The sequence below is a fragment of the Macrosteles quadrilineatus genome, unplaced genomic scaffold (genome assembly GCF_028750875.1).
Source record: "Macrosteles quadrilineatus isolate MER2022 unplaced genomic scaffold, UCM_ALF_1.0 Scaffold_1__1_contigs__length_201487025, whole genome shotgun sequence".
Classification (NCBI taxonomy): domain Eukaryota; kingdom Metazoa; phylum Arthropoda; class Insecta; order Hemiptera; family Cicadellidae; genus Macrosteles; species Macrosteles quadrilineatus.
In genome coordinates, this window is record NW_026542594.1 from 132,610,930 (window position 1) to 132,637,814 (window position 26,885).

Here is a 26,885-nt window from a genome sequence, read left to right on the forward strand (position 1 = left end):
TAATTTAGAATGAGTACAAATAGACATATTATGTAAAAAACTTAATTACAATATCACTAGATGGCATCATAAGCCACTCATCAATTTCTTCATTGTCATTAATCTGTAAAACGCACCATTATTATATTTAATGATTTCTAATATCGGACTGAAACAAGCATTACAACACTTGTAGGCCTATATTTTTCATTGTGCAGACTTAAAAAAAACAGACTTATATCGAAGAAAATACAAAAGAAAAACAGTATCCATATGGATACTATGGGAACACAGACGACACACCATAGCTATTATTAAAAATAAACCTGTATCCAAAAGGATACTATGGGAACACAGAGGACTCTTTAAATATTGTCAGCATACTCTGTGTTCCCATAGTATCCATTTGGATTCAGTTATTTTATACCAAATATATAAAAAGTAAGTAACAGAAAACTATAATTCTATGTATATTTCAGTAGCTAAAGGTGCAATGAAGTGAAATATAATTTTTCCCAGCTTCGTAACTAGTTATAAACATAAAAAATCTTATCTTGAAAATCTTAAATTTCATGATGTATCAAAAACCTGGTTTGCATCACTTTGAAATAATATTTTTCTTCTTTTCGCAGGCTTGCCAACACTAGGAAAATTAAAAACCCTTTCTAATAAGCCTAGAAACAAAATGCATAGAGGTATAGACTCAAATCTCTATCTACAGAGATGTAAAAAAATGAGAAATAATAAGTATCCAAAAGGATACTATGGGAAGTAAAGGGAGAATCGTTTGACAAATTTTAGGCTTGAAATCCCTGGACAGAGAATACTACACGTTCCACGTCCATGCAAATGGGTACAGTATTTGCAAGATGTGTCGGGAAAGGTGATAAAATGAGGTAATACAATGATGGAACTGAATTGCTCGTAAAAGACATAATATTTATCTCTTAATACATGTACTTTAACCTTAAAACAAATAATTTAACATAGTTTAAAATATCAATATAAACTATTGTTAGAATGTATTTTACGTAGTACAAACAAACCACGGTTACATATTTTTATTGCTGTACTCGAAGACAATTTGTTACCCGTTTTCTAACGTTATAACCATAACGTTCTATTCTACGTCTTATTCCATTTTAGTTAAATTTTGGTTTGTTTGTACTTTTAGTAATAACATTTTTGACATGTATAAGATTTTTCTAGGGTGAAATTAAGTATAAGATCAAGGTTTTATTCCGTTTTGCAATCTGCATTGTTTCTGAAATAATGTTTACTCAACGTCAGGAGGTAGACATTAGAACATATCGTAGATAATTCCCTTAGTCAAAGAATCTCCAAGTTGGTTAAATAGTCATTTAACATTTAGAAAATATCAAAGCACAATCCCGTGATTTAAAATCAACCTCATCCTATGTTCCATAATCATTTTTAAGTTTTTACAGGCTTGATGCTTTTTTATAATATTTGATTAAAAATCGTTGAATTCGTAGTTTTTATGCCAAATGTACGTTTAATCATTATTGTGGAGAAGTAAGGCCCTTATTGACAGTATACCAGTGCCTTCCCTATAAAAGTTAAATTTGTCCTAAAAAGAAAATTTTTCTAACTCAAATAGTTCATAATGGTCTTTATATTAAATATATTTTACTCATAAATCTAATTTATCCTAGAATGGTCTCACTGTTACTATTTAAAACCACTCCTTTACGATTATATTATACTCCTAAATAAATTCAGGATTGTAATTTAGTTTCATATGTGTAATTTAATTTTGTAACTGAAAGGCTTTTTACAGAATTTTTCATCGCAAAAGGTTTTAGCTTTACTTCAGGGTTCATGAAGTTAAAATAGAGAAAAAGGCCAAATTTCTATTGACGTAAGTATTTTTCCAAAGAAAGTTAACATTATTAAATTAACATAACATACATTATTAAGTTAACATTATTGAATTATTTTTCTATTAAATCATAATAACCCAACAATCGTCATCACCTAAATTTCTGTTGGAAAAAATGATCTTAATACTTTTCTTTAAACAACGTTTGTGTTGGCACGATTAGGGCCCTGAAGTTACGCGGATATCAATTTAAAACAGTAATGGTTAAAATCCTGTATATGCTTTAACATCACGGTCTAAGCCATGATAAGTCAAACTAATTATTTACACCGAGTCAGATACTTTTACTACAATACGTTCATTACTATTTTGACTATAGGAACACCTAACATTGGTCTAGCAGAATTGTCTTTAGCTACCTAGTATACAAATACAATAATCAACTTAGTATAAACAACACTTACAACTATATTTTAATATTTATTCTTTAAATCTTACTCTAGTACTAGGTAATCACCATAGTTTATATTTATCACAAAATATGATACATTAGTGCACAGAATAGCGACATTTTCAAAACGAACTGTGCATAACAACTGGAATAGCAACAATACCAATAAGCCTTAAAAAGGACATGAACTAATTTAATGTTGATAAAGTGTGGTTTGATTTTTACAATTTACATCCAACAAATAAATCAATCAATTATCAACTATCCATCATAGTATCAATCATAGTAGAACAACGCAATTTCATAATGTGTGGCTTAAAATAATATTTAAACTATCAATCCCATTGAGGTAGTTGTATGTGAATAAAACTGACAAATGATTACTGAAAACTGATTACAAACAGTACTTACCTTTTAGAAACCCCTAAAAAAAGATTTGCACTTTTTTCAATGGTTTTAACCACACTTGAGCTTATTGTAACATTCTTTAGTTGTTACTATCTTCCCTCCACACCAAATCACATAGTTGCTGTACAAAAGGGCTTTAAAGTATATGTGGAAAGATAAAGTTTGTAATCGATAACATAAAATGAAATATAAAAAGCTTGAACAAATTATTTTCATACTGACTTATTCTTAAATACATTGAAATTCGTTACAAAGGCTAAAAAAAGGAAATTTCAAAGGAACGTGAACGATACATTTTGTAGTTATTACTTGGTTGTCATTATGTTGTTAGCTTGGATTTAAAGCAAGGAATTTTATTTTAATACCGAAAGCAACTCCAAGAAATGTTATTAGGTTTCAGGTTTTCTGAGCAGAGGCTTATCCCCACACAATCTGAAATACGTCTATTTAATACGTCTATTTAATACGTTTTCATTTTAGATTATATTGTTATACCATCAAAACAATGCACATGTAATCACATATGATACAGGTAACAAGTTTACCTTATTATCTCCACGAGAAAAACTATAAAATACACACTCACATTCACACTCAACAAGTTAACATGACAAACAAGGAGAGAACGTCCAATGATCAAGGTCCGTAGGGCGAACCACACAAGATGACGGTCGTGGTGATCGCAGTGGTGATCAGAAAAACCCACAACAGGAACCGATCACACACCAGCGCTACCTGAACAGTGGATACAACACAATTAAGGTGTAAAAATCTAATAGTCAGGGTAAACAAAAACACCCACAAACCACCATCACTTTTTAGCACAGCGGATTCTGAATCAACAGACAAATGTAGCACTTAAACTGCCATAAAATACTATTCTCCTCCAGAATGTTTATCTTTTTCTCGGCGACCTTTCAAAGCCAATCTTCACATTACTAAACAGGGTTGATCTTATAACACAAACCAAGTCTGACTTGCAAAAAGTGGTATTTCGACATTGCCAAGCTGTCTGTTTATATCTTGCAAAATTATATACATAATTATTATATTCTTTACATCATTAAACTGATTGTGCACAATATAGCCGCATTTGCTTTGTCAATTCATGTACAAAAGGGAAGATGATTAAATTTAATCCAATTCAAAAATTCTTTAACTGTAACATGTAAATACAAAGAATAGAGTCAGATTAACCGAACCTAAATTATACATATTAATATCTAAAAACACATCCCACATTTTTGGGATTTTAGCTCTTAAGATAATATATACAACATACATTATACACATCACTCCAAGAAAACATAAAACAAAATAAAATAATAACTACAAAATGTTAGAATCAATACTTAGAAAAAGGAATATATGCAAGTTTATTATATCCTAGAATAACCCCGTCCAGCAAACATTTTTATAAATATAATTTTCAGGTATATTTTGGTATATCTTGGTATCTTCAGGTACTGTAAATTGTTTTCAGCTCCTTGCTTCCACATTTTAGTCAATTTAACTACGCAAGAGACATTTCTCAAAAACATTTTATGTCTCCGGAATCCTCTAACTGCTGTGTAGCCCCTGCTATGTGACTGTCCATTAGGATGTATTTCTTATTCCCTTTCACACCTTCAACATTTTAATCTACTCTTGTTTTTTTTGGGGTCTGAGCTTTCCACTTTCTTCTTCAATGCGGCAATCAGACTTTCGATGAGTTGGTTTGGTTTGCCTACTATGTAATTTAAGCAACAGTTATAGCTTTAGGTAGGCCGGAAACTACTTCCTTTGCGTTCCTTAATCCTTACTCCTTGTCAAGTTTTTAATTTAAATATAAAGCACCGATCAATGTGTTCAATCGACTGTTAATATACGCTGGACGAGATATCACTACTTTTTATTCAATTGGGTGCTGGAAGAGATAGCACTTGTACGAGATGGCACTAAATCCACTAATTACCGTGGTTTTTGTTCCTCCAGCTTAGGCCATAAAAATTCGTGGCTTTCAGATGGCAGCCAAAATCCAATGGGTGCCTTTAGTTTTTTTTTTTACTGAGATAGTCAAAGTGAGTTAAGATGCTAACGCTTAGAATAAATTGTCCATTTGACTTGGTTGATTTGCAGCCGGTGTATTCCACATATACAGGGCGACAAAAAAGTCTGGAAACGGTTTAATATCTTTTTAAATAAATCCGTTAGAAAATTCAAACCTTTCACATCAACTTACATGTATGAAAACTACTTTTTCCAAGCATTATCATTGTTTTACCTGTACCAGGAGACGACCCATGAGGAGTAGGTACATAATCTTTAATGTAAGCATAGGTTGATATGCACATCATTTTAAAGGTCTGGTCAAGTGGAGTTCATTGCCGGAAACCGCGTCAAAAAAGGTTCATCCGTTTCAAAATGGCGGCTGTCCAAAGTTCTTGTGGAATATACCCGCACAGGCCTTAGTATTGGTAAATACTCGTATTAAACATTAGCTTGAGAGCTGAAACTGTATTTTAAAGTCAACTAGCTCATAGACTAATATTATAAAATCTTCAAAACAAATTTAACCGGGTTTCAGATTTCCCGGCTAATGTTGAATATGAGTATTTACCAATACTAAGGCATCTGCAGGTATATTCCGCAAGAACTTTGGACAGCTGCCATTTTGTAACGGATGAACCTTTTTTGACGCGGTTTCCGGCAATGAACTCCTCTTGACCAGACCTTTAAAACCTATGTTTACATTAAAGATTATGTACCTACTCCTCATGGGTCGTCCCCTGGTAGAGGTCAAATAATGGTAATGCTTGCAAAAAGTAGTTATCATACATATAAGTTAATATGAAAAGTTTGAATTTTCAAACGAATTTATTTAAAAAGATATCAAGCCGTTTCCAGACTTTTTTGTCACCCTGTATTACGTAATTTACATCACTGAATGTGTGGCTATTAGTGGTTCAACTCAACTACGTTTATTTTGATAATAAAACTGGTGCAACTTGGGATGGAATGTTTAGTCCTGTAGGTCCAATCACTCTAGTAATTATATTATTACTTCTAGTAATTATATTATTACTTCTAGTAATTATATTATTACTTCAACAAAGGTGATAAGCAACACTTTTGACTCTTACTTTAATAAAACTCTGCAAAGGATTGAACATTATACTTTCATACCGGGCTCTCATTGTTTTTTTTTAATTGCCGAAATCCTACTAAAAACAAACTGAAAGTTCAAAAGTTTTGACGTTTAATTTTTACTAAGTCAAGCAAACAAGAGGGTAATAAACAATAAAACATATTACTTTAAATAAATAAGGGAAATCAGGCAAACCCTGGGTAATAGAAATATCCGTTTTAGGATTATAAAGGTTTGGACCACAAAAATAATTTTAATGCACACTTATACCGTTTCCAAATATTTGTGCATTGAATATAAAAAATAAAGATGACTGTTTCCGTGTAATTTATAGCCTACTCGTAACTGATAAAAGCATACTAACAGCAGTGCAATCTGTTAGAGGGAAGTGTTTTAATTCGGCCTCACCCGCCTCCCCGCGTCAAGCAACGATTAATTTTTATGCAAATTAAAACAATGGTTGTGGTTGAAAGAGGAGCGAAAAATTCTTCCTTGTAAGTTTATTATATTTTTACTACTCGATAAACATTATAAGAAATAATTACGAACGTACTATTCTTTTTCTGGGTTATTGCTTTCCTTCTTTTAGATTATAATTAATGTAAATACTGTGGCTTACTACCGAGTATGTGTGACTCATCGATGTATAATACTAAATACGTCAATGTTGTGACCAATGCACATGTTTATACGTGGGCCAAGCATATAAATTTGAATTATCAAGAGTTTTGAATTATTAAGAGTTTGATTTATCGGGAGAAAAATAAACCATTCGAATTACAGAGAGTTCATTTGTTTAATACATACAAAGCTACAGCACGTTACAATTAAACATCATACTGTACCGTATTTTAGTAGACTTTTAAACAATCAACGGCTTATTTTTCAGTTACTGTAGTTGCAAATAAATCTGTTATTTAGCGCTATATATTTCGCCAGTAGCTGAACTATCAGCTGTCGACAACTACGTTTGTGCTCAAGGAGATGTCGCGCAATCTAGAGACTTAGAAAAACAAGTCAGCGAACTAACTCAGACTACTTTTCTAACTAAACAAACATCAAAACGTCCAACACTAGCCTACCATGGGAACAGGATGTACTTGATGTACTGTACTGTATAGGTTCCTGTTATATAAGGAAGAGATCACTTCGAATTATAGATTGTTTTGCCGACTAAACTTCGAATTACTGCGTGACTTTGATTTATAGAGTGTTTTTTTCGACGAAACTTCGAATTACAGCATGATTTCGAATTATAGAGTGTCAACCGACGAAACTTCGAATTACTGCGTGTTACAAATTGACCTGCCCTCTATTTGGACTTTGAAATACCGAGTGTATCAAAATGCATGGTAAAAATTTGAAATATTGAGAGATTCTCTAGGGACTGAGCCTTCATTTTGAATTATCGAAAGTTTTGAATTATCAAGTGTTTGAATTACCAAGAGTGGACTGTATGTCTGAAATGGTGCGTATAATAAGTTTAATGGAAGTGCAGACAAAATCCATTATTGCAATAGTTTAATCATGAAATATTAAAAGCAAAACACGTCTAAATGTTCTGTATAATACAGAATTATTACAATAACTGTACACATTTAAAAATATATCACATGATTCACAGTTTTTTTTTTCATTTTCGGGTAGTATATCAGGTAATAAATATGTTAGCATTTATAAAACCTTTACTATTTTAATTGTTGTTATATAAGTGAGTTAATGCCAGTGTGAAGTATACAAATACAGTTAAGCTATCTTCTTTTATTTGTTATCTTCGACTAACACGACTTAAGAAGTATAAAACCCAAGACTGGGCAATCGATAGGGATGATTTGACTCCCATGACAACAGCCGGGGTTAAAATCATGTATACGTCAGTAAGGAATAACTGTGGGTATGATACTAGTTACGTAAGGCCTCTATGTATACTGGAAGATAGATATACTGGAAGGCCTGTATATTAACTGGAAGATTTGGCTATTCATTAAGAGCTGACCTGATTCTTTGTTAGATTATCAACTCGTTGGTTCTCTTTTAAAAGTGTTGTATTTGATTAGACCACGAATAGGTACAGCAAAATTATATTTCAGATATGTTTTATTTGACCAAACACAGAATTAAGAAGAAGAGATAAGAATATACTTAAGTACTATTTGCTAATTTATGTATTTAGCTATTTGTCTTACGGCCTTTTAATGTAGCACTTCCTAAAACAATAGGAGGTCCTATAAGTTTACAAGATAAATATCCGGCAAATCAAACCATATAATGTACGTATACATCTTTTTCTTCATTTTTATATTTTATAGTGAAATTAGTTTGGGAATATAACATTACGTATTATGCTTAACAGTATTTTGTATAATAAAACCTAATTTCCTTCGTGAAAAATACATTTTACTTAATCCATAAATTTATTATGTAATAAAATTAAAAATTATTTTACACTTCAGTTCCTTTACCGCATGAGAGAACGATAACATTTCCAGTTATCTAGATGGATATTATTTTGCGAGAAAATATCCCTGACGGTTCTTCTACAGCACACGTTTAGAGCTAAATCTTAATCTCTGGTTGATGTCGGAGTATTTTGGGCCATATCCTTTTCAGTTGATTTATATTCTGTTTTCATTCAACTTTATCTGTTTTATATTAAGGATAGAATTAACTTCACCATTTTTAATTTTCGTGGCTTCATTACGTCATAATTTCAAAACTAGTGAGTCAAGTAGTATTCTTTCAGCTATTTGTTTGCATTGCATGATCTGGTCGAGGATTGGATCTTATTATACCTGACGTACGGGTATGTACTGCCATTTCACAGTAAAATTAGAGATGCAATAAATCAACTTAAGAGTGTCCCTTTTTACAGCACAAGTCATACCATTATACCAGGATAAATCCTTGCAGTCATACAACGTACCTGTTTCCACTCTATCTCCGTGCACTCTCGACGCTCCTGATCTGCCAGGCGGATTTCATTTCGCTCTATCGTGCAGTTGACTCTGTGTAGTACCCTCAGGAACTGTGCTTCAAAACTGTCTGGAACATTCACTATGCTATCTTTAATGTCAAGTTATCTTTATGCTCTAAAATGCTTAAGACATTTATACACAATGTTTGGAAACTGAAAACTCACTACAAAGTGCAACGTCAGTGTAACGAATGCCAGAAGACCACACCATGAACTCTTTGTATCGATTATCTCGATACACTGGGGTTCGTTACATTGAGGTGAGGTGAACTCCAAAATTGTTACATCAAAATTCCGAGACTATCTTGGTTACCTTGTAATTATTGTGAAATCAAATAAAGTAATGTAATGAGATAAAAATTTCTCCAGCACAGCAAACCTGCAGACTAAGCCAATTTCCATTTGTCTTATTAGATTTTACGAAGTATGTTTCCTCAAATACGTCAGATTTATCCCCTATTTAATTATATATTTATTAAATCAATTGCGTTTTTTTTTTAATACTCTCCGTTACCTTTAACCGCAACACAACGCTTCGATAAACAACAATATTAGTTTTTGTTTTTTACCCTATACACAGGGCAGCAATAATGATTGGACATTTTTATGTATTAAGGATAACAACTGAAAAAAATCATAACACCGTAATATACCGTTTTTCCGACCCGATCTCGCTGGTTTACGAAATCATTCAAGTGTATTCTATCCAGCCCTACTCGTTCATACCAAAATGCAATCAAAATTGGACCAATATATACATTTAAATAAGCTATGTCATAGCTAGCAACTGCGGGATGGTAACTAACCTTGAACCGGTTGGTTTTGTTTTTTTTTTTTGCCTCTCTACTCAGGCCTAGTGCCAAATACGTTAATAACGTCTTCCCTATAGGAATAATTTGCTAAGACATAAAGCAATCATTATAATTCTACACACATAGTGAGGAAAGCTAGAAGCAATTTTTACAGCTAGATAAAAGCATGTAAATTTCAAAGTACAGAATGTAATACATCCATGTAAATATTACAGTACTCATCATTATGAGTACTAACTTTTTCATTAAATACTCGTATTTACGAGAACATTAAAATACCTAATCTCAATGTTGTAATTCATACGCTTCATCAGGCTTTGTTCATCATGTTTGCGAGAGAAAAAGTAGGGGCATAATTTAAACAAAATCTGCGAATGATTAAACCACAGTCACCCAAAATAAACTTATAAGGAAAATATAACTCTTTTGTACATTCTCTTCCGTTGGGTCGAAAATTTCACAACTTCGTTTAAACTCTCCTTCAACATGGCGCTCAGTTTACTTATATTTTTTCAGTCCACCGTCACTAAAAAAACTGCTCCCTACACACACAACCTAAAATCTAAACTTTCTATTGAAAATGAATCAATTTGTCTACCAATACTGATTGGAATGCTAACTAAGCTTTCACGTCGTCAAACGACCGATTTTGTTCATTCAGTTCGTTATAACGAAGTACGAAAGTGTAGGAGTTTCGTTGTAAAGAGGTGAATTATCTTTTCACTGCTTACAAATTCCCTTATACTGTTTTAACTAAGAGACATTTTCTAAAATAAGGTTGATTTATTTCCCTGAGATTATAAAAACCATTACATTGAACTTTTGAGTACAATTTATTCTGTTGGAGAGTTCTAGGGGATTTCAGTTCGAGGAGTTCGTTGTACCGAGATTTCTGATTCTGATCTTTCCAATCTCGCGTACATGTCCCCTCAAGAGCTGTGTTTCAGAACTGTCTAGCTAGAACATTGATGCATAGTAAACATTATACATTATAGGTCACTAAACATATACTAATTACACAATTACTAATTGAATAACAAAGTGATGAAAATATTGGGATGTTTGAATCTGAAAGTGGAATAGAAAATTCAAAGATCTCTAATTTAAAATAATAAAAACAATTGTAAGAAATAAACTATACTGAATTGCAAGGTATGTTCTATTTACACGACTTATATCTATCATTAGTTTTTGACAAGGTATCCTTCTTAAACTTGATCATGTACAGTTTATACTTGATTGAATGAGTCGTCTATACGTGAAGGCAATGTGTGCTTTACAGTGAAGTGAGAGTTCGGTTTTATTTATTTCACCGAAGATATCCTTTAGAGTATAGCCAAAATCCTTTCCAGCTACAATATTGTTCCAACAAACGCTGACAATTCGTTTGATAAAAATATCTGGACTGCTAAATTACTAAAGCCCACTTTCATCAGTATTAGGAAATTTTTCAAATATATTTAATAGTTATTTTTATGTAAAACAAATTTTATGTTTTGATACCGAAATGAAAACTGTTTTAAATTAAAAAAATATATAACACGTTGGGTATAAATAGTGAATAACGTCGTTTCATTGATATGTATAAATTTATACTATACAGTATATATATTTCCTTTGTACATATCAATACACCAATACACACAAGAACAAATCTTCCACAGTCATCGAGGATAGATTAATGTACCGTTCGAAAATGGCAAAATGATTCATCGTTGGACGATATTTGATTAGTGTACAAGTTAACCTCTCAATACAAAGTGAATGGAAAACAACCTCCATTACATTATTAAAAACAAACAGCTCTTCCCATTCTGTAATCAATCATCAATACTACTTACGTTTATAAACTGAATTTTTCACCCAACATTCTTAAACCCCAATTTATTTTATAACCAGGATAAGACGATGAATTTTATAAAAAAAGGAAATATAACTTGTCGACTTCGTGTTTGAATGTGTCTACAAACTACGTGCGATTGAGCTGATCCAGCAGTGAGTGAAGTAGCTTTTTCACAAAGTTACCTTTACTCTAGATTGATTGTGGGATTATGGAGGTAATGAGGTGGGTCGCTCAAAGGCGAGTACAAGTCTGAGGCATTTCAAAGTGGGTTTGCGGCGTTACTACAGCCTGATGTATATTTTATAGGATCTTACATTTAAAAATATCAACTGTTCATCTATAAAGGTAATGTATATTATTAATAGCTAATGCATATACAACAGGCCTATCTATTTGAATATATATATATATGAATGTTGACGCTGTAATACAAAGTAGAGAAGTGTAATCTTTTTTAACAGCTGTTAACTTTTTGACAACTTTCTTCTTTCAAGTTTACGGTTTATGCATGATTAAACATAGCCAAAGAATATGCTTGTTTTTCATGTATTAACAATTATATCAGCTTTTTGTTGTGAAATTGTTTTTAGCGAATTTCCCATATAGGGAATAAGCTATTACCGTAGGTCTCATGGAAAGACGGACACACACACACGCACACACACATATATATATATGTGTGTGTGTGTCCGTTAGCACGATAACTCAAACAAAAACTATCCGATTTTGATGAAATTTGGTATAAACGTGTAAACGAACATTCATTCGAACGAGTTCGCGAACCACGGACTATGCGATCGGACTATGGGAACGGGGGTTTATGGGGGTTTTTTATGGGTTAAAAATAGGGTTTTCCAATTTTTGACCCTAAAAACATAAAATTTTGGAATTTCTTTCCTAACCATTTTGTAGAGCTTAAAGAAAGAAATAATTTAGTATATTGAAGCATTGTTGTTGCCTAATGGTTACGAAGAAAATTCAAAAAAGTGCAAATTTAAAATTCCCATGTTGTTCTTATGGAGAAAATGAAAACTGTTGTAGTTTACTTGTTTATGGATATAATGTTGATCAAATTATTTGGCAAATTTATTTATTTCATCCTATACTGACGTTTGGTCAAAAACACTGTTTACCTTCCCCGTAGCAGCAAACCTAAGCACTCGTGAAATCTAATGTTCCTAGTGTCCCTGTTGCTCGAATTCGAGCAATTATTATTTTAAAACGAATAACAGTCATAATTTCTGATGACTAACAGATTTGACTCAAAGATTATGGAAAAACTGAAGATGTACATATCAGATCGATATAATCAACATTTCGCGTAAATAACTTAACATTTTTCCAAAGCTGATTTTTTTTTAGTGTTTCCTACACCTATTTCCCACTCATAGCCCCATTAGGTTGTCCATAATAACGATTATAAATAAAACATTATTTCTATTTCTTCTCCTTGGTGGTGTTCTATGACTTTCCTATGTTTCCATAGTCTGAAAATCGCCTCTTTCAATGATTACTAAGAAATGCAGCACAGTGTTAATTAATATTTCTTTTTAGTATATCAAACTATCCAGGCTTTCTCGCTTTTTCATTGTAATATTTACGCCAACCCAAATACAAATAGTTAATAATTCATTTCAACTAAGTCAGTAATGTTTGTAGCAAACTGTTAAATTAGAAAACTTATTGGCTGTTTACAATTAACATATGTTGTTCTCACTTTTAATTTCTGACAACAGCTAGAGTTTCATAAACATTTTTGTTTCCCGTGTTAATCTTATGGAGAAATTCGAAACTTTAAAGGGCCCAAGGGCCTCACACTCTAATTATTTCCCTAAAAAGAAAGTTTCCTGCACATCTTCACGTTACGGTCTTTCCAATGACACCAAATACATGTCAATCGGTTCAGTAGTTTCGGAGGAGTAATTGTCACAAAAAACCTGCTTGCGTATTAAATAAGAAAGAATGGATTTAAATTGGGAATATGTCTTACTTATGGAAATATTTGAGTAAATATGTAATCAGACAAGTTGAAATTCACTTAGTCTGCAGGTTTGCTATGGCGGGGGTATTTTTTATTTCAACTAAAACGTAAAGGAATTACATTAATGTTTAGAGTAGGTAGACTGTAGCAAACTGGTGAAAGTAGAAGAAACAAACGTCTAAGCAAGCACAGATGTTAACAATGTAAATAGGCGTGTGATGTATGTTTCATAGTCAAGGGTGAAGAAAGCAAAGAGTTTTAGACGGGTGGGAGGGGAGCTTAACCAAAAATAATCCATCCACTAGAAGACTTGATTATTAATGGTATTTTTTACCAGAAAGACACCCATTGCAAGTAAGCCTACCTGGGCTAGTCTCTGTTCTAGACATGCGGTGTCTGTTGATGAACCTAGGAGACAGTTGGGAAGTATTGAGGTTTATGTTGTTACATTGGTACTCGCTTTCCTCAGTGGTTGTCCATCGCTCAGGTCGGGGACAGTCCAACCGCGTGCCAGTGCGAGGGTTCACGTCCTGCACAGTGATAGTAACACAAATCAGATCCTGCATTTACAATGCTTGTTAAGATTATATCGCTGATACGCATGCATACGATATCGGTTAGTTCACCCTACAAAGAAAGATCTAATGTGTCACGAAACATAAATATTTACCGATTCAAAACGGTTACCCTAAATATTCTACCCTTATTCGCTCTTTCTATCTCGCTGTGTTTACCCTGACCTCACACATTTCCCTCAACAACAATAGAATTCAAATTCTTTTTCATAAACACTCGCTTAGTCACATCCAAACCACTGAAGCTGCAATTAATCTTGTTTATAATTACGGGGTTTTACAACAGCATATTAGTATTCAGCTGAAAAATTTGTTGGAAATATATCTTTTATCGTTTCTCGTTGAGTTACTAATAAATCATCATTATACGCGATTAATAATCCGATTAACTGTTTTAGGCTGATTTTTTTTTATGATGTGAAGCTAATCTATCAATGTATCTTTGCCTTAAGTTAGGTGTACCATGCTATTGTTATAGATAGTATTAACGTATTACATTAATTATGCAAATAGTTTTATCAATACGTAAAACAACTTTTTAGGATGTCTTGAACTTAAAGTATATCTATATAGTTAGGTATAGTATATGGTTAGGTTTTTATGAGAAATATTGATTTATTTTTATTATGAAGTAAGCTATGTACGTTTGTTTAAACTATTTATAATTCATCGTGACATATCCACAACGAAAAATGAAATATCCTTTGGGGCTATTAACAGTTCTAAAAGACAACCTATTTTCATATTAATACATACTAAAACCACACCAATAGAATGTAGTTGCAGAATACTAATTGAAGACTATTTTTTTATAAAGGCAAACAAAGGTTTTTTCTCTAAATCTTAAAGCCACATTATGATGAAAAACAGTATGATCATACTGGTATTAACTGGTTTAAGAGTTTACATCTTAAATTGATATAAATGTTTAAAAACACCTAACATGTTGTGTTTAAAAAAATAATAATAAAAAACTATAGTCACCATTACGTTGCCAAAAATGATGAAATGCTTAACCTTTTATAGCCTAATGTGTGTTTTCCACATCAAAATAATATAATATCCATGGATGTATAGCAAACGTCTTGTGACTCTTTGGTCTAGCAGTATTGGTATTACTTGACTTACTGATTGTTGTTTATCTCTCGGCTCGAACTGCAACATGACTATTCTTGCCAACTTGCCGAGGATGAGGTTCTTGATGATGGGAGGGACCTTAGTACCTCTGACACCTCTGTGGTAGACATTGAGGGTGACGACTGACAACCCTGAGGCGAATGATACCAAACAGATGCTGACACCGTAGTACATGCCTGTAAAACACAACAAACCAAAAGTAAAAGTTGAGGTTGACGACTGACAACCCTAAGGCGAATGATACCAAACAGATGCTGACACCGTAGTACATGCCTGTAAAACACAACAGACAAAAGTAGACGTTGAGGGTGAGGACTGACAACCCTGAGGCGAATGATACCAAACAGATGCTGACACTGTAGTACATGCCTCTAAAACACAACAGACCAAAAGTAGACGTTAAGTGAGACAACTGATAACCCTGAGGCGAATGATACCAAACAGATGCTGACACTGTAGTACATGCCTGTAAAACACAACAGACCAAAAGTAGACGTTAAGTGAGACAACTGATAACCCTGAGGCGAATGATACCAAACAGATGCTGACACTGTAGTACATGCCTGTAAAACACAACAGACCAAAAGTAGACGTTGAGGGAGACAACTCATAACCCTGAGGCGAATGATACCAAACAGATGCTGACACCGTAGTACATGCCTGTAAAACACAACAGACCAAAAGTAGACGTTGAGGGAGACAACTGACAACCCTGAGGCGAATGATGCCAAACAGATGTTGACACTGTAGTACATGCCTGTAAAACACAACAGACAAAAGTAGACGTTAAGGGTGAGGACTGACAACCCTGAGGCGAATGATACCAAACAGATGCTGACACTGTAGTACATGCCTGTAAAACACAACAGACAAAAGTAGATGTCGAGGGTGACGACTGACAACCCTGAGGCGAATGATACCAAACAGATGCTGACGCTGTAGTACATGCCTGTAAAACACAACAGACAAAAGTAGACGTTGAGGGTGACGACTGACAACCCTGAGGCGAATGATACCAAACAGATGCTGACACCGTAGTACATGCCTGTAAAACACAACAGACCAAAAGTAGACGTTGAGGGTGACGACTGACAACCCTGAGGAGAATGATACCAAACAGATGCTGACACTGTAGTACATGCCTGTAAAACACAACAGACCAAAAGTAGACGTTGAGGGTGACGACTGACAACCCTGAGGCGAATGATACCAAACAGATGCTGACACTGTAGTACATGCCTGTAAAACACAACAGACAAAAGTAGACGTTGAGGGTGAGGACTGACAACCCTGAGGCGAATGATACCAAACAGATGCTGACACTGTAGTACATGCCTATAAAACACAACAGACAAAAGTAGACGTTGAGGGCGACGACTGACAACCCTGAGGCGAATGATACCAAACAGATGCTGACACTGTAGTACATGCCTGTAAAACACAACAGACAAAAGTAGACGTTGAGGGTGACGACTGACAACCCTGAGGCGAATGATACCAAACAAATGCTGACACTGTAGTACATGCCTGTAAAACACAACAGACAAAAGTAGACGTTGAGGGTGACGACTGACAACCCTGAGGCGAATGATACCAAACAGATGCTGACACTGTAGTACATGCCTGTAAAACACAACAGACCAAAAGTAGACGTTGAAGGTGACGACTGACAACCCTGAGGCGAATGATACCAAACAGATGTTGACACCGTAGTACATGCCTGTAAAACACAACAGACCAAAAGTAGACGTTGAGGGTGACGACTGACAACCCTGAGGCGAATGATACCAAACAGATGTTGACACCGTAGTATATGCCTGTAAAACACAACAGACCAAAAGTAGACGTTAAGTTTGACGACTGACAACCCTGAGGCTAGTGATACCAAACAGATGCTGGCACTGTAGTACATGCCTGTAAAACACAACAGACCAAAAGTAGATGTTGAGGGTGACGACTGACAACCCTGAGGCGAATGATACCAAACAGAGGCTGACAATGTAGTACATGCCTGTGAAACACAACAGACCAAAATCAGACGTTGAGGGTGACGACTGACAACCCTGAGGCGAATGATACCAAACAGATGCTGACACTGTAGTACATGCCTGTAAAACACAACAGACAAAAGTAGACGTTGAGGGTGAGGACTGACAACCCTGAGGCGAATGATACCAAACAGATGCTGACACTGTAGTACATGCCTCTAAAACACAACAGACCAAAAGTAGACGTTGAGGGTGACGACTGACAACCCTGAGGCGAATGATACCAAACAGATGCTGACACTGTAGTACATGCCTGTAAAACACAACAGACCAAAAGTAGACGTTAAGTGAGACAACTGATAACCCTGAGGCGAATGATCCCAAACAGATGTTGACACTGTAGTACATGCCTGTAAAACACAACAGACCAAAAGTAGACGTTGAGGGAGACAACTGATAACCCTGAGGCGAATGATACCAAACAGATGTTGACACTGTAGTACATGCCTGTAAAACACAACAGACCAAAAGTAGACGTTGAGTTTGACGACTGACAACCCCGAGGCGAATGATACCAAACAGATGTTGACACCGTAGTACATGCCTGTAAAACACAACAGTCCAAAAGTAGACGTTGAGGGCGACGTTTATAAATTTATAAATTTACATTTGTTGGCAATGAGGTTTTATTGGGGGGGGGGGGGTAAAAATATGGCTTTTGCATTTTCTACCCTCAGAACATAAAATGTCTTTTCAACTCATTTTGTAGAGCTTATACAAACAAATAATTTAGTTGTTGAAGTGTATCTGCGTTTAGTGATCATTATTTTTATTCGCTTAAAAAAACTTTAAATTGTAAATTCCCATGTTATTCCTGGGGAGAATAGGTAAACAGCCCTAGTTTGTTTTTTTATGGATATAATATGTTGATCAAAGTTAGAAAATTTATTTTTTTTACACTGAGATGTTAATATTTTACAAATAACACACTTTATTACCCTCCCTGTAGCAGCAAACTATTTACTCGTCAAACCTAATGTTATTTTAATATAGCGTATTTCAGTGAAAATCAATTCTGGGAAATGGAAATTGTCTTAGTCTGCGGGTGTGCTTCGGTGGGGGTATTTTATTTTAAAACTTAAACTAAACTCGATATGAATCACGTATATTTAAAATATGAATACAAATCTTATGACGCTGAACTGGGCCAACACGAATTAAATGGAATAGCCTTTAGCGAAGTTTCTCTGGTGAAGAAAAAAATCATTTAAAGCGAGATGTTTTTAATCAGAAATATACGCGTGTTTGTTGGGGTTTGTAATGAACACATTTAAATTGTGCTTCGTTTTAAGAACTTAGTTGACTTTATACAATTAACTGGTTTTAAATGGATGTTCTGTATTAAGATTTAAGTTATAAAGCTCTTTTTTGGCAAAGCTATTCAGTAACCAATGAATGTTTAGTGTACGCTATATATGCACGTATTATATCCGTAAACCATCCAAATTAATGCATTGGTTAAAAATATGTATAAGTTAATACTATTGTTTATTGATATACTGAAAAACACCCTTAGTACCTAAATTACCAGTTTCATTTTTATATAAGGTACCACTGACAACCCAAAAGACGTTGACGACTTTATAAAAGCAAAGAGTTTTAGACGGATGGTAGGGGAGCTTAACCAAAAATAATCCATCCACTAGAAGACTTGATGATTAATGGTTTTTTTTACTAACCTTTGTAATAACACTATGGAATGATGATGGAGTAGTTAATACATTTTATACTGATGTATAAAATGTAATTTTACTAAACCGTTCATTTGCAATATACTACCTCAAGCTAAGAAACTTTAACTAGTTGTCGGGAAAGACAAACTCTCAGGAAATACATATCCGAATTTCCTTCGTTTGCGATCCTTTAAATCCCAAACCACTTGCGTATATTACCACAATAGCAGAGATTTATGGCTCTATTTATTTGAGAGAAAAATAATTCAAACGCAATGCACCCCATTTCCCCAACACATTACTGACAAGCGTTTATTGCTGCGCGAGCACTATACGATGCAGCACCCTGTACTTTTTAATGTGTCCTAGTGAAATACGTATAACGTAAAATTACAAATCACCCAGTAGATTTCAAACGTGGATTGAAATTTTAAAGACTTTTTATAAGCTGAACACAAATTGTGTTCGAAAACACAACTTAACTGATTCCGTACAGTATTAATGTAATGCTTATCCAAGTAGATTTTGCTTTGAGTTTACTTTGTGTGTGATTCATGGCGAACACAAACAAACTGAAATTCGGGGAATCAACTGTTGTGACAGTACGGTACTTAATTTGTACGGGATCACATCATTCGTCCGAGTTTTCAACTGTCCGAGTTTGTTAAAAATTACAAAATATTAGAAAAATCAGTTGTCCGAGTTTTGATAAATAACTAATAATATTTAGATAGATCAACTGTCCGAGTTTATAAAATTATTTAAAAAAATATCGAAGTATCAAGTGTCCGAGTTTTCAACTGTCCGAGTAGATTGAGTAGAGTCAACATAAAAAATGTGACACCGCGCGCCTAGACTGGCGTCTCAGGCGCCTGGTCAGAAGCCGATGTAAACCTCTTCTGCGAAGAAGTCTGGCATTGTGCGAGAGATCCTCACGTCGACTTAAGAAAAATTATGTTATATCCTTTTTATATTATCAACAAGTTTGTTTGGTTAGGTTAGGTTAAGACGGTTTAATTTTATAATTAAACATTTACACAAATAATTTTATAATAAAAAATCTATATAATAAAGCCCAAAGTACCCATGAACTTTTTGAGAAAGGTCACACCCCCATAAACCATATACTTAAAATGTTCGTCATGACAAGAAACCTTGCGCAAAACTATCCATTATTTCATAAATTGCCCTTTAAGGTCGTAATTCCTTTCTAAAGGGAACTTTCAATATACCTAACGTTAAAAATAACGCAGCTGTACTTTTTTGTTTGTATTACTGTATTCTGTTTTGTTTATTTCAGCTTCACTTAACCAATCAATAATTTTATTAATACGTATGAAGTCAAACGGGGTGAAGCCCGTTGGTAACAGCTAGTTATAAGTAAACCTTCATTAGATTTTTATCTTTTATATCTTTTTTATATTATCAGTAAGTTTGGTTGGTTGTGTTAGGTGATGAAAGTTTAATTTTATAATTAAAAATAGTAAAATTAGTCCTGTGATAAAAAAATTTTATAATAAAAAAATTATAAAATTAGTTTTATGATAAAAAATTATAAAATTAATTTTATAGTTGTTCTTAAGTCGACGTGAGGGGCTCTCACACACTTGATATTTCGATATTTTTTAAAATAATTTTATAAACTCGGACAAATGAAAACTCGGACAGTTGATTTATCTAAATATTATTAGTTACTTATCAAAACTCGGACAAATGAAACTCGGACAAATGATTTTTCTAATATTTTGTATTGTTTTACAAACTCGGACAGTTGAAAACTCGGACAAATGAACCTCACCCATTTGTACTGCGTCTTTTGAAACTACAGTAGAGTAAATGTAAAGCAACAAACGAATTGTGTAGAATATTTTACACAGTGAACATTTCAGTTCGCGTGATCCTGCGATTGGGACATTGGTGGCAAATATCAGAATCCGATATTGTTTATTTAATTTTCGAGTCTGTTGGTTTAGGCCACAGCTTCGATTGTAGACAGGCGTTTTCACATTTCATAATTAACGATTTTCAGACCATAAATGTTATTACTGACAACTCGTTCTTCTAAACGTAACAATTATGTAACCACAACCACACATATTTTTCATTTTAATTAACAAAGTATTCAAGCGGTGTACATAAAATAAAAGTTGATGCGCTACATTTATCTAACGGATATAGTAATTTTTTTATTCGAATGCAAGTAAAATTATATTCTGCAAGACAAATACCATCAAACCAGCAAGGTTTCATATTCTGTGTTTTTAAGGGGATTTGCCACTGAAAATAGGTAAAAATCTTCATTTCTTTGTACATTGGACCCTATTACATCCAAAAAGTATAATATAATCCATGTCTGAATGTTATTATAAGTTATAAGCAACGGGTTTCGCTCTTTAAGATAGCAAAACAAGATCAAAGGACACCTTCTTATTCAAACGCGGTTTTCCGCAACATTAAAATTTCACTTTTTTTAAAGACAAAATTTGATATACCTTAAAAGCCATTGAAATTTTTACTACTTATTCTAGACAATATTAGGAAAATATTTAGGTAGAATTAGGTATCTAAGTTGATTAGGTACTGAAAAATATTTTTTTTTTTAACTAATTATTTTTTCTAAAGAAAAATTATATTTAATGTGTCACAGGAAAAAAATATCTGAGATATTATTAAGAATCTACCTAAATATTAAGTTAAGATAACTGTGTTTAAAAAAAACACCAAATTTATCAAAATCCATAAAGAACTCTCTTTAAAATATCGACTTTTAAAAACCCTTACAAATTGACCGAAAAACCACTATTTTATTTTTTTGCAACCTATAATTTATATTTAGAAGTATCATATATTATATATTCTATATTCTACATTATACAGGGTGAGTTTCTACTGACCGTGTTAACTTCGCCAGTGGGTTCTACTCACTAAAAGGAACAAAAAAGTTCCTATAAACCCATGTCCGATTTTCGACCGTTTGGCTGTTTTGGGGGATTTTGTGTTTTTCTTATTTTATTAGACTTTGCTCCACAATTTATGTAATAAAAACTTAACCAATTACTTTAGAGAGTTATAGTTTAAATCATTGGAAAGAACATTAAATTTGCTATAAATCAAAGGTTTCATTCAACAATTATACCATTACATAGTCCACGTTATAACCAAAATAAAGTAAAAATGTCCTTAAATTAATTAATTACGATAATTTTCGTGGGCCTCCTTTGATACATAAACCTGCATTTATGCAATGTTGAAATGCATAAAAAACTTGGCATTTTAATAATCTTTCAAATGATATGCTATTCAATACTATTATTGATATAAACCAGTGAGAAATTACTAATAAATTACAATAAAACACGGTTTACAGATTTTGTTTTTGCACAGTTTTACTGTTAATACTCCTGACTGTATACTCCATGATGTATTTTATTGAACTATCTGATAAAGTTTGTACATTATTTTAACTTTTAAATATTTATTAAAATTATCTGAATTAATAAAATGTATAAACTCAAGGTTTTTCACATTTTCAAAGATGTAGTGTGTTTGATTCTTAAATGCTGTGTAATTAGTTTTACCTTGTGCTTGATTAAGTCAGCTTTTATTGATTTGTCATCTATAGCTAGATAACTCAGCTGCTTGAACATACCTTGTTGAGTAATTTGCTGTTTTAACTTTATATTTCCAAGTCAATTAAGAGTTTTTCAACATTTATTAAAATATGGAGCCTTTTACCAATCAAGATTATGCCAACATGATGAATACAGTAATTATTATTAACAGTAAAACTGTGCAAAAACAAAATCTGTAAGCCGTGTTTTACTGTAGTTTATTAGTAATATCTCACTGGTTTATATCAATAATAGTATTGAATAGCATATCATTTGAAAGATTATTAAAATGCCAAGTTTTTTATGCATTTCAACATTGCATAAATGCAGGTTTATGTATCAAAGGAGGCTCATGAAAGTTATCGTAATTAATTAATTTAATGACATTTTTACTTTATTTTGGATATAACGTGGACTATGTAATGGTATAATTGTTGAATGAAACCTTTGATTTATAGCAAATTTAATGTTCTTTCCAATGATTTTAACTACAACTCTCTAAAGTAATTGATTAAGTTTTTATTACATAAATTGTGGAGCAAAGTCTAATAAAATAAGAAAAACACAAAATCCCCCAAAACAGCCAAACGGTCGAAAATCGGACATGGGTTTATAGGAACTTTTTTGTTCCTTTTAGTGAGTAGAACCCACTGGCGAAGTTAACACGGTCAGTAGAAACTCACCCTGTATATTCTTAGTTAGCATTTAGAAGTAAACCAAAATTTTTAAATTTTTTGTTAAATTATACCCTACTAGAAATAAAATTGTGTGACGACTTTCCTCATTAAATAAAAATAATCACCCTTTTCAGTGGCGAATCCCCTTACGTAATACATTGATACGTTTATTATTAAGTAATTATAAAATTGTATTTTTCGCTAAGCAATTATGTCTCTGACAGATGATACCAAGTTTAAAATAGCGTGTAGAGTATTTATAACAAATCGATATACCGTGAAATGTAAAAATGAGGCTTTTGCACACTGTAGTGAAAGTAACGTACCGTGCATGGAATAACAATTGGAGTATATTACGCATGGTATATCATAGTGTGTATAGTCTGGTACTCACTAATGAGTGGAGTCTTCTCCGTAGGTGGAAGAGTCTCCCTTATGGTCATGAGGAAGACAGTCATACTGAGCAGCGCGCTTATACCTAACGTCACCTTCTCGCCGGACTCGGACGGCACATAGAACACCAACAACGCTGTAAACCAGGAACATGTACACAGCTCAGCTAAGCTATAGACACTCGGGTATTGGCTGAATAGCAATTCCCCAATCCCTAGTTAACTCTTAGAATAAAATAGCATGCAAGATTATTATGATTTCAGAATTTACTTTCAATAAATTTATACTCTAATACAAACAACACTATTAGTATGCAAATTAATTCATGGATATCTATAAAACTCAGTAATTATTCAAATTTATTAAAAAAAATCAATAATGGTTTTAAGTCAAAATAAAATGCATGAAATTACCGTTTGCACTTGATATCCTACTTCATATTTAACAAGTTTGCACGTGTTTGTTGGAAATGAAATGAAAAGAGGACTGGAACGACCAGCAGTAATGTGGTATTACTACCCTTATTTTTCTACAAACTAGGGTGTGTTTGGTCTACACATTTTACTGACCTATACAGTTAATGAGTATACACGGAAGTATGAGATTGAAGACGTAGAACATGGGGCGGCGGCGTAGTCTGATGACGTATGTGATGTCTGGGTACGGCTCGGGACAGCACGAGTAGAACTCGACGTGTTTCACAGGTTCGAAACTAACAAGATCGAACTCGCCGTTGGCTTGATAGTTGCTCACGTCTCCCTCCTCAGTCTGCTTCACTAGGTCGAGCTGGAATAATGTTTCGGGAATGTAAAATCTTACAGTATTAAGACTGTTGTTAGAGCACAATGCTGCAAGAACCACATCAGCATTTGTTGTCTTATTAAATCAAAGGGCTTTCACATTACCTTCAAGTTGTGGATATCTAGCTTTACGTTGACATAATCACCACCTTACCTTACCTTGCCCCGTAGGATAGTGTTAACGTGACAATATTCTGTGTTAATTGATAAATAAATAAGCTGTTTCCTATGCTACAGCATTTATTTTTAATTTCTATTTAACTCAATACACTAGTACCCTCTGGTGAAATTGTTCTGAAAAATAGTATATTTCGTAAATTTTAGGGCCAAAAAATTAGGTTTTGCGTGCTCGAGATCATTTTTTGAACTTAAAACGATCGAAAGCTGCAAAACCCTTTCGGCAAGAGGTGTGAACACTATTTTTCACCACACTATACAAAATTGAGAAAAAAAAACTAAATGCACACTAAGAGTTAACACAACTGCAACTTTAAGGTTATGTGAAGAATTTAGAGGACTCGGTAAAAATAATAAGAAATTGTTGCTGAGCAGCGGTGACTATAAAATAAGTCTATTGAATGCATATGGATACAGCTTGTGTATTAAATGTAAATAATTAATACACTAAGTAAATAAGTGAACAGTTGATTACACTAGGGCCGCAAAAACATGCTCGATCCCCAAATGACAATGACAGCTGGCATGTACAGCAGCAATACGTAGCTTTCAGCCTCCAATTAACGGTTGTAAAACGGCTAAACATCGTAGTGTGATAAAACCTGTATATTGCTATTTTATTTTAACATTATATGAAACGATGGAATTTTATGCAAAACAATCCACAGTACTGAAGTTTAATTTTGTAATTTTACACTTAACTATATATTTAAAAACTTTTTATTATAATAATAGGACATATATGTAATGGGCATTTTACTTTAATTAATAAACATATTGTTTGATTAATTGTAACAAAACAAACTATTGTAGGGGTCAAAGAAAATACTGTAACCTTGATGAGTGACATAACTTTCAATAATCGGAAAAGCAACCATCAATGAGAGTAATACATAGGATTTTTTAAATAACGATCTCAGAAAAGCACAACTTTATGGTAACAAATAGTGACTGTTTTTTAGCATGTTACTAAAAGAACCAGTTAAATTAATATATTATTGATCTCATTATTAATTAAATGGTCCTGTATTAAAGGAGGAATATTTACAATACGAAAATGGTTCAATTTACGTAAGAGAACTTTTTTTCTAATTGTTAGTTTTGACGTAATTTCTCACGACATTGGGAACATAAAACCAGTATATTTACCACTAAGTCCACTCCGTTTGTATCTACGATCCAAGAGGTATCTTGGATGAGTAGGGCATTCCATTTCCCCCCTGGCTTGTATGGTTTGTTTTGTGTTATTGTAATGTTCACCAGATACCCGTTGTAAATCCAGGAGACCCACTTCATGATGCAGCTCTGGATGTCGAAGGGGAAGTACTCCACGTCAATGTCACACGAGCTGTGGTAGATGCCGTGACTGAGCCAAACCACCTCACCAATGCTGCTCACTATCAAGTTAAACTGTTATAGTCTCTATGTGTAGTGTCTGTGGTGTTTACCTGATACCCGTTGTAAATCCAGGAGACCCACTTCATGATGCAGCTCTGGATGTCGAAGGGGAAGTACTCCACGTCAATGTCACACGAGCTGTGGTAGATGCCGTGACTGAGCCAAACCACCTCACCAATGCTGCTCACTATCAAGTTAAACTGTTATAGTCTCTATGTGTAGTGTCTGTGGTGTTTACCTGATACCCGTCGTAGGTCCAGGAGGCCCACTTCATGTTGCAGCTCAGGATGTCGAAGGGGAAGTACTCCACGTCAATGTCACACGAGCTGTGGTAGATGCCGTGACTGAGCCAAACCACCTCACCAATGCTGCTCACTATCAAGTTAAACTGTTATAGTCTCTATGTGTAGTGTCTCTGGTGTTTACCTGATATCCGTCGTAGGTCCAAGAGGCCCACTTCATGTTGCAGCTCTGGATGTCGAAGGGGAAGTACTCCACGTCAATGTCACACGAGCTGCGGTAGATGCCGTGACTGAGCCAAACCACCTCACCAATGCTGCTCACTATCAAGTTAAACTGTTATAGTCTCTATGTGTAGTGTCTGTGGTGTTTACCTGATACCCGTCGTAGGTCCAGGAGGCCCACTTCATGTTGCAGCTCTGGATGTCGAAGGGGAAGTACTCCACGTCAATGTCACACGAGCTGCGGTAGATGCCGTGACTGAGCCAAACCACCTCACCAATGCTGCTCACTATCAAGTTAAACTGTTATAGTCTCTATGTGTAGTGTCTCTGGTGTTTACCTGATATCCGTCGTAGGTCCAGGAGGCCCACTTCATGTTGCAGCTCTGGATGTCGAAGGGGAAGTACTCCACGTCAATGTCACACGAGCTGCGGTAGATGCCGTGACTGAGCCAAACCACCTCACCAATGCTGCTCACTATCAAGTTAAACTGTTATAGTCTCTATGTGTAGTGTC

The 26,885-nt window shown here is 34.0% G+C and overlaps 1 protein-coding gene across 1 annotated transcript in view; it reads right to left on the reverse strand.

Moving 5' to 3' along the window:
* Positions 1 to 911: 911 nt before the first annotated feature.
* LOC128982863 (neuronal acetylcholine receptor subunit alpha-7-like) overlaps positions 912 to 26,885 on the reverse strand; it is a 36,495-nt gene continuing 10,521 nt past the window's right edge. The window contains exons 4-9 of the mRNA XM_054401910.1: positions 24,102 to 24,318; positions 23,534 to 23,668; positions 15,122 to 15,306; positions 13,783 to 13,948; positions 8,732 to 8,850; positions 912 to 3,416 (exon numbers count right to left, since the gene is read on the reverse strand). Coding sequence (XP_054257885.1) covers positions 3,318 to 3,416; positions 8,732 to 8,850; positions 13,783 to 13,948; positions 15,122 to 15,306; positions 23,534 to 23,668; positions 24,102 to 24,318 — 921 coding nt within the window. The 3' untranslated portion in view covers positions 912 to 3,317. The remainder of the gene's footprint in view (positions 3,417 to 8,731; positions 8,851 to 13,782; positions 13,949 to 15,121; positions 15,307 to 23,533; positions 23,669 to 24,101; positions 24,319 to 26,885) is intronic.